This window comes from Drosophila santomea, chromosome 2L (assembly GCF_016746245.2).
Source record: "Drosophila santomea strain STO CAGO 1482 chromosome 2L, Prin_Dsan_1.1, whole genome shotgun sequence".
In the NCBI taxonomy this organism is placed as follows: domain Eukaryota; kingdom Metazoa; phylum Arthropoda; class Insecta; order Diptera; family Drosophilidae; genus Drosophila; species Drosophila santomea.
Window position 1 is genome coordinate 3,002,232 of NC_053016.2, and position 11,293 is coordinate 3,013,524.

At 48.2% G+C, this 11,293-nt stretch overlaps 3 protein-coding genes across 6 annotated transcripts; 2 read left to right on the forward strand and 1 right to left on the reverse strand.

Moving 5' to 3' along the window:
• Positions 1–6: 6 nt before the first annotated feature.
• Positions 7–1,460, forward strand: LOC120455792 (protein ABHD13). The gene is made up of 5 exons (XM_039642253.2): positions 7–277; positions 331–572; positions 635–976; positions 1,051–1,229; positions 1,290–1,460. Exons 1-5 carry the CDS (start codon positions 139–141, stop codon positions 1,402–1,404), a joined length of 1,017 nt encoding a protein of 338 aa, XP_039498187.1. The 5' UTR covers positions 7–138; the 3' UTR covers positions 1,405–1,460.
• A 270-nt stretch (positions 1,461–1,730) lies between these two features.
• Positions 1,731–4,667, reverse strand: LOC120455783 (DNA repair and recombination protein RAD54-like). The gene is made up of 6 exons (XM_039642243.1): positions 4,594–4,667; positions 3,222–4,536; positions 3,010–3,163; positions 2,546–2,951; positions 2,321–2,484; positions 1,731–2,265 (listed from the first exon to the last, which is right to left on the reverse strand). The coding sequence occupies exons 1-6, from the start codon at positions 4,594–4,596 to the stop codon at positions 1,953–1,955; spliced, it is 2,355 nt and encodes a 784-aa protein (XP_039498177.1). The 5' UTR covers positions 4,597–4,667; the 3' UTR covers positions 1,731–1,952.
• Positions 4,668–4,897: 230 nt separating this feature from the next.
• On the forward strand, positions 4,898–10,705 carry LOC120449058 (FHIP family protein GE18198). Of its 4 annotated transcripts, none has more exons than XM_039631356.1 (7): positions 4,898–5,288; positions 5,459–6,319; positions 6,594–6,990; positions 7,371–8,394; positions 8,457–9,017; positions 9,440–9,478; positions 9,744–10,705. In XM_039631356.1, the coding sequence occupies exons 2-7, from the start codon at positions 5,646–5,648 to the stop codon at positions 10,199–10,201; spliced, it is 3,153 nt and encodes a 1,050-aa protein (XP_039487290.1). In that variant the 5' UTR covers positions 4,898–5,288; positions 5,459–5,645; the 3' UTR covers positions 10,202–10,705. The 4 variants fall into 4 exon arrangements, with proteins under 4 accessions (XP_039487290.1, XP_039487297.1, XP_039487305.1 ...); XM_039631363.1 differs by having other exon boundaries at positions 7,395–8,394; XM_039631371.1 differs by lacking the exon at positions 9,440–9,478.
• Positions 10,706–11,293: the final 588 nt, after the last annotated feature.

Genomic DNA, 11,293 nt, shown 5'->3' on the forward strand with positions numbered 1-11,293 from the left:
TCGCACTGCACAGGTGTCTTCGAAATCAGCTGTGGGCGGTGTAGAATTACAAATCGTTTGTGTTGCTGGTGCTGGAATTGATGCAATTTAATTAAATTAGAGCATTGGACATGTAGCGCAGCTGGACCACAAGCGAACATGAAAGAAGTGGGCATCGCTCTGCCCAAGTCCCGCGGTGTGGGCGTGGGAGTTCTTGCTGCCTTCCTGTTGTGCTTTATTTTCTACTATTTCTACGGCGGTTACATGACGTTGGCACTCTTCGCTGGAATCATCCTGCGTACGTATTCCTCTCCTGTCCAGCCATTCGTCACTAAGACCCTGCCCTTGCAGTGATATTCTACTATGCACAGGACATCCTCCTCTACCATCCGGACTTGCCAGCCAACTCCCGCATTTATATACCCATTCCGACGATGCACAACCTTCCCCACATCACGGTCAGCATCAAGACACCCGACGATGTCACTCTGCACGCCTTTTGGATTACCCAGCCGGAGGAGCGCTCCAAGTCGGCACCTACGTTGCTCTACTTCCACGGCAACGCTGGCAACATGGGACACCGCATGCAAAACGTAAGGGGAGCGCCAATACTGATAACAAACATTACTTTACAATTCTTTGATACACTTCTTAGGTGTGGGGCATCTATCACCACCTGCACTGCAATGTTCTGATGGTGGAATACCGCGGGTATGGCCTGTCCACCGGCGTGCCCACCGAGCGGGGCCTCGTCACCGACGCCAGGGCGGCCATTGACTACCTGCACACCCGCCACGACCTGGACCACTCGCAACTGATACTCTTCGGACGCTCCCTGGGCGGAGCTGTGGTGGTCGACGTTGCAGCCGATACCGTATATGGACAGAAGCTGATGTGCGCCATTGTGGAGAACACTTTTAGCAGCATCCCGGAAATGGCCGTGGAGCTGGTGCATCCCGCTGTGAAGTATTTACCAAATCTATTATTTAAGAATAAGGTGAGTAATCGCCGATTGAGCCCTGTGTTTCCACTATCACATTGCCACATTTTCGTTTGTTGATCCACATGCAGTATCACTCCATAAGCAAGATAGCCAAGTGTGCAGTTCCCTTTTTGTTTATTTCGGGCCTTGCGGACAACTTAGTGCCACCGCGCATGATGCGTGCCTTGTATACCAAATGCGGCAGCGAGATAAAGCGCCTGCTCGAGTTCCCCGGAGGATCGCACAACGACACTTGGATAGTGGACGGGTATGGTCTGCCAAATAAGCATTACCTTCGTATTTATCAATAGGTTTGCTTTCTCTTCAGGTACTATCAGGCAATCGGTGGGTTTTTGGCCGAGCTACAGCAGCAGCCGCTCTTGAAGGCGCCAGAAAAGAGCAACGTCTGGGTAGAGCTGGAACATAAAATCATTGATGTATAGACCCGAATACATCAAGTGTTCAATTGACTGTGTTAACACTGCGAATGGTTTAATACTTATATATACACGCATAATATTAATCTGTATCTGACAGGGTTTTAATACGGACGTTGCTATACGCCAAATTGCTTTTTATGTGCAGAGAATAACGTGCTAGCGGAGATGGCTGTTGATTTTAAGTAACCAACTTAAAAACCTTTGCGCTTTAGCAAATGAATACACATTAGAATCCGAATTTCGATGATTGTTTGTATTTGTACTGAGCTGTGTTAACCTACTACTTTGCCTAATTGGCGGCCAGTTAAGAGTATAGAAATTGATCAGTATTTCACAAAAAGTAAACTATATTCTGGACTGATTCCTACATTGCCAGATTAGTTCATAAAAGCCTTCATCTCTAGCACGTTACCATTTTGTGCTGGTTCCATTTTTGAAATGTTAAACTAATAAACTGTTAAGATTGCAAAGGATGCCAGAAAAGTTATCTTAAGTTTAGAATTAGGAACGAAAAAAAGGAAATTTTAGAAACAATAAACTGCAAACAATTGCTAGAATCCAAGGAAGTCCTCATCGGCACTGTCATCGCTGGGGGGCGTGGATGGCCGTTTGCGGCGATCTGGTTTTTCTTCTGGCTGTTCGCTGGCTGCCTCCTCTGCACACGCTACAATTTCCTGAGCCTGCGACCGGTGGTGGAAGACAAAAGACACGCACTTGCAATCCATCCAGGCCTGGGCGAGAATATTGTCGGGCAGGCCTCTGTTGTTGGAGCAATGGTACCATTGAGACAAATGCGAGGTGCAGTCCGTGTCGTCGGGCGGAGGCTTCATTTGGACATTTTGGACGCAGCGCTTGCACTTGAGCCTTAAAAGAATGTGTTACTCGAAGAATCAAAAGGGTATTCAAAGCCAGTTCTCACTTTTCATGTGTGTCGGACAGAATGTCTGCATCAAATGTAAACAAGTCCTTTAGATCGTCACGTGTAAAGTGCTTCTCGGCCGACTCGTTGTTGTCGATGATGGTGCTCGACAGGGACTTTTTGTGCGTCTGTCGCTGCAGGATCTTCTCCTCAATGGAGCCACTCTGAAAGAGATTTCTTTAGTTAAACTTGAAAGCTCTTTGTACAAATAATTTAGATACTCACGGCAACCAGGCGATATATGTAACAGGGCTTCTTTTGCCCATCACGCCACACTCTGGCCATTGCCTGTTCATCGTTGGCCGGATTCCAGTCCGGGTCGAACATGAACAGGCGGTTGGCTCCAATCAAATTCAAGCCGCACCCGCCAGCCTTGCTGCTCAGCATGAACAGGAAGCTGTCCGACTCCGGGTCATTGAACCGGTCAACAACCTTCGAGCGCTTCTTGATGGACATGGTGCCATCGAGACGGACAAATCCGTACTTTCGCTTCCTCGCGAGCTGCTCAAACAAGTCCAGGGTCTGTGTGTAATTGGAAATGAGGACCACCTTGTCGTTGCCGTCTGCACGTATTGCTGCCAGCATGAAATCCAGGAGCATGAACTTGCCACTTAGCTCGGGATTGAGATCCCTGAAACACAACAGATTCATTAATAGGCAATGCTACTCGCTCACAACAGGCAGCGTACTTTGTATTGTAATTGCTTGGCAGCACGTTCTGGGAGTTTTCGAAACCCTTTTCCCGCGCAGTGATCTTCTCATATATGAGATCCGGATGACTGCAAATTTTCTTAAGCGTTGTGATATCCGCCAAAGCCGTCAGCGAAGCCTTTTCATTGCAGTCTTAAAAAAAAGTGTAATGTGTATAAAGGCTACTACTAAGTATTGCGGAATGACTTACCCGCCAAACTACGTCGAACTTGATCAGACTTTAAGAAATTTGTATAGAGCTCGAGCTGAATCGACGTCAGTTTTGCACAGATAACCATTTCAAACTTAACGGGCAGATATTTGGTGAGAATCTGATTGGTGCGACGAATGATGCACTGATCAACCAGTCCTATCAGCTCCTGTGTCTTTTCTATGGCCCGTTGTCGTTCCCCTTCCGTGGAGTCGGTATTCTGGCCACGCAAAATAGCGCTCTCAAAGTTGCGCTTGAACACGGCCGCCGTGCCCAGCATCTCCGGGTTTACAAAATTCACCAGGCTGTAGTATTCAGTAAGATCGTTCTGGATGGGAGTGCCGGAAAGCAGGACCCGCCGTTTTGTCTTCAGGCCCATCAGAGCCTGATACGTGAGATTGTCGCTGTTCTTGAGGCGATGGCCCTCGTCGCATATCACCATTCCCACCTCGTACTTGCACAGGATCTCCGCGTAGATGCGAAACGTCTCGTAGCTGATCAGCAGAACAGGTGTCCCCAGCCGCGAAGAGGTCATGGAGAACTGCTCGAGAGCTCGGATGGTGTTCTCCTTGGTGCCGCCCTCCATGGGCAGGCAAAGGAGTCGACCTTGAAGCCACTTGGTGAACTCCTTTTCCCAGTTCTTGACCAGCGACGATGGAGATACGACAATGGCTTTGTTGATCGTGGGCTTGCACTCGGGCCCCTGCCGTAGAAGTGTCCACACCAACGTTACACACTGCAGCGTCTTTCCGAGACCCATTTCGTCGGCCATGATACATCCATTGAAGTTGCCCCGCTTTCCCTCCACACACTCGTACATGAAACGCACGCCTTCGCGCTGGTGCGGCCGCAGGATGTTGCTCAGCAGCGGATCGACGACGACGTGCACCAGAACCTTGCTCGGATCCATGCTCATGCGCTCGTGCTCTGTGTAGGCGGGTGGATTGAAGAGTACTAGGGCGTTACAGGCTACCGGATCGTGTAGAGGTCGCCGGGAAATGCAGCGCCGCACGCCCAGGACTCGTTTCCCACCGTAATCCGGCACGTAATTGTCCATGGGCACTTTGAACTTCCGCGCCAGCACCTTGGCAATAGCCCGCTCATACTCGCTGTTTGCCGTGAAGCGAATGGGCAGTGGGAGTTCCATTGTGTTGCTGGCATCTCGGAGGGCACTCTGTCGCTTTCTGTCCAATTCTTGCTCCCGTTCCAGCTCCTGCTGACAGGATCGCTTGTTTTTCTTGAGCAGCGGCGGCGTGAAGGAATGGCGCGACTCAGGACGCATTGGCCCACGTTGGCTGGGAGCCAGACTTCGCCGCTTTGGGGAAATTGGTTAAAACCATAGGAAATAATTAAATCTATTTCTTGTATTTACCATTTCATTAAATTCAAAAGGCGGTCGCGCGAACAGCTGATAGAAATGCAAAAGTCTGGTCACACAGGCTATTAGAAATTCTGATAAGTGAAACGGTGGGAATATGGAACAGAACGCATATAATCAAACTAACAAAATTAGTGATTTATAGCACGCTGTACCTAAAATGATTTAGATAAGGTATAAGCTTAAAAAGACAAAAATAACATAAAAATTAAATGTTATTACTAAACATCGATGTCTAAAAGTATGGATGTAGCTCAGGTACGAATCAAAACATCGATATGTTATATTAGTAGCTGCACATCTCTAACTTTCTATTTCCGTGCAGATATAATTGTAAATATTTACGCAGAATTGCTCTGGAAAACTCACGAAAAAAGTGCAAAATGAGGCAATAAAGTGTGGGCCGGACTGCCTTCCCTTTCTTGACTTAAAAACCCGCGTCAAAAGCGCGAATTTCGAGCTGCAAGAACGCAAATCTAGTCCGCAAATTTGCGGAAGTGTTGGTACTACCACTTAATTGTATTTGTAATTGTAATTGCCCAAGTGCCAAAAAAAAAGCGCTGCAAATGCTGCAAGCGTGAAAACCCATATAGAAAAGGGCCATTAAACCATAATGGACGTGGATGCACGATGCACGGAGAGCGGAAAGCAACGGAGACGATGACGACGATCAAATCCAAATTCATCAGGTGAGCGAGCACCAGCAGCAACAACAACCACATTATGCCTAAATAGGTGGGCACACATACACAGGTGTGTGTGTGCGGGTGTGTGCGTAAGTGTGTCACTTGTTGTTCTTGGGCCGAGCATTAGAAAAAAGTAAATAGCGAATATTCAACTAAAGTGCGTCTTCTTTTAGCTTCTAAATATTTACAAAGCGAGCAACACTGAAATACTCACCACTCACACAGTCGGACAAAAGCACAAAACGGGAGATAACAGAGTGCCAGCACCAATTCATGCCAAACGAAACGCACACGGAGCAGTTATCAGCGGACCAGCGCCACTAAGAGCCACCGAATCGCACACATACCGCACCGAAAACGATGTGGCTGCGCCAGAGCAGCGGTGGAGGCGTTGCCTCTGCCGGACACGGCGGCCCCCTGCGTCAGAGACCCATCGACGCCGCCACGGACTGCGATCCGCGCGCCTGCTATGACAGCTTCTGCAAGCACTGGCAGCAGGCCTTCGAGATCATCCAGCACAGTGCGCCGCCCTCGCACGATGACGTGCTGGGCGTTGTCTCCCACTTGGACTACATGGTCACCCTGCTGCTCGTGGAACTGCATCACTGCAACAAGGTCTCGCTGCCGGCGGCCGAGGCTAGTGGTCCGCCAGCGGCGCCCTGCCTGGAATTCCTGCTCAGCGAGAATCTGCTGGACAAGCTGTACGAGTGGGCCTGCACCACGGGACGGTATGCCAACGCTGTGAGGCTGGAGCAGTTGAAGCTGTACGAACTGCTCGTCAGTCACTCGCGCCACCAGCTGCTCTGCCACGAGCCCTTTCTGCGACCCCTGCTCAAGATACTGGCATCCAGCCAGGGAGAGATCTTTCCGCCTGATCTCGAGAAGCGCCTCGTGATCTTGCTGAACCAGCTGTGCGTAGTTCTCATGCAGAATGTCCACCTGCTGGACCTCTTTTTCTTCTCCGCCCAGACGCAAGTGCAGGAGCAGATATTGAATGGCAACGTGGCGCCACCCAAAAGCGGAACCACCACCAAGTGAGCTCATAACTTTTAAGCATTTCATATACATTTGTATACATTTAGTCAGTTTCGAGGCAAGTCTGCAACATTAAGTAGAATAGCGATAAAGTAATATTTGAGTTATGATTCATCCATAAGCCAGATAAGCCAATAGTTCAAAAAGTTGACCTCGCAATATTCTGACTATAAATGATGACGCACTTGACTTGTACCATTTATAAGGATTATAAAGTATTAAGTTTTATAAAGTATCCTCTGTATCTGATAAATTTTTTATTTGTACTTTCAGCTTCATAATATTTTCGCTGCTTATCCCGTACGTGCATCGCGAGGGCAGTCTAGGTCACCAAGCGCGCGATGCTCTGCTGCTGTGCATGGCGCTTTCGCAGAAGAACTCCAACATTGGCACGTACATAGCCCAGTACTCCTCGATCTGCCCGCTGCTGGTGACCGGCCTGGGTGGGCTTTACTCGCGTCTGCCCAACAGCATCGAGATTAGCTCCATTGACTGGCACCGGATAACGCCGGACGATGTGACAGAGATTCCGGAGCTAACGCTCTTCATGAACGCCCTCGAATTCTGCAACGCCGTGGTGCAGGTGGCCCACGAGATGATCAAGCAGCAGCTGCTGGACTTTATGTACCAGGGCTTCATTGTTCCCGTGCTGGGACCTGCGATCCTCCAGGTGAGCGAAGTCACGCTTTTGTCTCGTCTCGGTCTCTCTTCGTGAAAATTTGTCTTCGATGCATTTCTGTGGTGTTGGTTGCAAGCGAATAATTTATGTCCTGTCCTTAAGCTAGAACATTACTTAGATATTGGTTAAGGAAGTGTAAAATTAGAGATATAATGCAATTATGGTTTATATCTTGACTCGAGGGTCATTTTGAATTTGAAATTCTTAACCAATGTCGTCTTTCTTGGTAAGACCCGTATTTAATCTAGGGAACTGCACCGCCTTCTGCTTTCCGTCTCTTGTGTGTTTCTTGTGCCTTTTCCTTCCCCGTAGCTAACCACACACACACACCTCGAAATCTCGAAACAACTTTTTGCGCTCCATTTTCGCAGACACTGAAGGGCAAACATTTTCAGACGAATATCGACTCGCAAATCTCGGCCATGTCGTACCTGGACCTTATCCTGCGCTCCATCACGGAGCCCGGACTGCTGAGGGCCTTTGTTCGGTTTCTGCTCGATACGGAGAAGTTTGACGGGGAACGGATACTCGATGCTCTGGTCGAGCGCCTCAACTCACCCGATGCCAACCTGTGCATGGTTACGATGGCATTGTTTGACACCCTGCTGGGTCTGCACTGCGAGGACCTCATGCTGGAGCTACTGCTCAAGTTCATGTTGCCTGGCAAGCATGTGCCCATCTCACATCGCCACAAGATCAACAAAATCGATCCTTATTTGAATAGCAGTGAGTTCTTCCTGGACCTCTCGCCCGATGTAATGAAGAGGGCCAGAGATCTGGCCCGGCCGAAGAGTGTCCACGAGCCTGTGGTGAGTGATCTGACGCCTCTGCCGAGTCTCCCATCTCCGGTCATGAGCAAGACGATTGGAGCCAACTGGAACTACTACGGCGTGCACACGGGTGATAGTTTGTATGCGAATATCCAGGCATATCTCTTCGAGGCTCATTGGCGGATTGCCCAGTGTCAAAGGGATTGCCTTAAGTGGGCCAACAGCTACCGCTATCAAAAGTGGCCTCGTCATGGCCAAGGAAGAGTTCACGCCCACGCCTTGGAACTGGCGCGTCAGTTCTTCAGTGAATTCGGTGGCGGTCCCATTGCCGCCAACGAGACGAGTGAAAAGCAGCTGGACAGCTTGCAGTCGATTGGCGAGTCAAGCGGCTACGAATCCTTCAAGTGGCGACCAGCGGACGAGGAAAGCGAAGCCACGGATACAACCCTGGCCACCACAGCCAGCGAGGCGGATCTGGATCACAATAGCAGCAGCCTTAGCAGTGTTCTGGGTGCATCCAGCAAACGGGAGGCATGGCGCACTTCGAACAACAATCGCAACGAATTAATACTGACGGATCTGGACTTCTCGGAAGATTTGTTTGCGCAGGGCACCGTAAGCTTAGGTGAGAATTCTTTCCCACATGTTTAGTTCGTTATAAATAATAGCTATGTTCTATTATTCCAGGTCCCTTTCTCAATGCCATTTGGGGCAAACTGCAAACCTTCACGAGCAACTCGCTGTACGTCAATCTCAACCTGACCGGGCTGATCACTCGCTTGGCCTGGTATCCCCTGCCGTTGATTCACTCGCTGCTGTTGCGCTCGGACATAGCCATCACCTCGGATACGCCCTCGTTTCACCAGGTGCTGCGCATTCTGAAGCAGCAGATAGATGCCGAGCTGCCAGTGACAGAGGATTCGCTGGAGATCATAGATGTGGCGCGTTCGTCACTGATTGATCGTGAATTCCGCTTGGCAAACGCGCGCAAGGGCAACGAGGGCTCTCCAATGCATCACAGCCAGCAGCAACAGATGGCAACGAACTCCGGCCAGCAGCAGGGACAACTGCGATCCGCCTACGCGACCCTTTCGGCTGCTACGCCCGTGCAGGCCACGCCCACCAGTGCCTACGATCCGTTCAAGCGCAGTGATAACAAGCGACGCAGCATCAGCAAGTCCATTACCAGCATGTTCAGCAGAAAGTCTGCGTCCAACACGTCCACAACGCCTCCCAATGGCTCCTCCGGTGAGTAACAGAATCGGTTACCAGCTTCAGTCACACTCTTGCACAACTTCTATATTTCTCAAAAAGTCAAACCAAGCAAACAAACTAGATATTACCAACAGTTTACAAATCTGCAGCGTTGGATGTTGGAAGAAAGTTGGTTTTGGGTCAAATTACACACACCTCACTCACAAAAACACATTTACACGTACTTCAGCCCTGCATTAGCCTGATTCATTTCCGATTAATGTAAAATAAACCTGCCGAATTTTTAATGAACTTACTACCCATGGAATTATCGTAAACAGGTCTCATTCAGGGCTGAATTTGGTTGACACACATACTCGTATCTGTAAAATGCCCGCAGGCATCGTTTATAATAAATTAATTTCTTTTATTTCTTTATTTTTATCGAATCGAAAACAAAATCAAACAAATCTTAGCTTCATCTGGCTTATCACAAATTTACGCATTCTTCACCGGTAAATATTTCACGCTTGATAAAATATTTAATGTTTTAATCAAACCTAACCCAATATGGCATAGTCTTGTTAATATTTAGGCGTCGTAACTTTATTTTCGTAGCGCTTTGTACATTATGCTTTCCACTAAAAAATAGTTAAAAGTAGAGTATGAAAAACATTTGTGGAATCCCATATATTCATGTGGTTATTGCTGTGTTGTTTTCATTAACCCAAAAGGTCACTAAAGCCATAAGCTGTTGCTAATCCCCACTTCAATTTTTAGGCGCTGCTTCGAATCTGGTGGGGACTAATGCCAGCACCGATGGAAGAGGCATGTCACACGCACAGACATCCGCGGGCACATGCGAGACCAGCTTGAGTACCCAGCCACAAGCGGGAGCACCACGCACAGGAGCCATCGCGACATCGGCAGCGGCATCGGGAAGCAGCAGCAGCATCGCAGGCTCCACTCTGACGCTCTCCGCCCAGTCGAACACAACCACCCACTCGGCGAGCACCCTGCACGGCCTGGATGGCGGCCCGTCGACGGGTGGTTTCAACTCGGAGCCGGCGTCCCTGGACTCGGTGGCCTCCATGGGCATCATCGCCAGCACGAGTGGCACCGAGCGATCCCGGGACTTGGCCCTGTGCGCTGTTCTCATGGACGAGTGGCTCAAGGAGCTGGCTGCCATTGCGCAGGAGCAGAGCGTGGTGCTGGTCACGGAGCAGGGTTCTTTATGATCGCTTGGAGCAGATAGCTTGTGTATACATATTTTACGGATTTGTTAGCCCTTGTTTGTTTTAACCAGCTACTCTTACGAAATTATTCTTTTTACCTGTTAAATTATCGATATTTATATTTTAAAAAACCCTTTTTAACGAACAATGCAGTTTTGAACAGATTTACAAACTAATGCACATGGACTCAACAAGAAACGAGCAACACTCAACGCGTTAAACAGCTAGAATTAGGTTAAAAGTTAAACGTTAAAAGTTTTAAGTGGATCAGGACGGTGGATCTTAAGTGTTCAGATGTAAACAAATATTCTAATTACCAGCCGTACGCAAGATTTACAACCTTTATAGAGAGAATTATATAACACACATACCATGTATACATATGTATTTTTGCAATATATTTTATGCTTTTATGTACATACATAAGCAAGATCAAATTACACAAGTTATGTAAAGCCAACTTGAAAGTATTAAATTGGTCCAAGTAAATGCACAGCCGAGAAAGTTCACATTTGTTTTTATATACACCTCGCAACTGATTAGGTTATCTGAAAATACCTAACCTAACCAGGCTCACGGCTTGATGTTCTCCACTGGAGAAAGCTCCACTCCAGACTTAGCTAGAGGAGCACTTTACTTTATGGCAGAGCTTATTGGACTTTGACATCTGGCGCCACTCCAGCTAAAGATTGCCATTTCACGTTCGTCGACATGGACTGGCGGTCGAGCTTACTGATCCTGCTGCTGCCCAGTTCCTGGGCATCCGACTTCTGGAACTTTGAGTGTACTTATGAGGACACACACCCGGATGTAAGGTCTAGAAATAAACGGTTTCCCTATAAAAACAGTTTGCCAGGATATTCAAGATTACACATATTAAAAGAACGATCCAAAATGAATTTCCATTTCGAACATTAACGGACACTTTTGAATTTGCAAATGTACTAAAATCGTAGTCGATCGATCGATAGACCGACTTTTATCCACGCTTCGAACCAAACCTATTCCATTCCGATATTTAAGTTGACTACAAGACATCGATAGTCGACAGCACTCACTAAGGTTGAAGCCAACGCATCTCTAGAAATCGGTCGC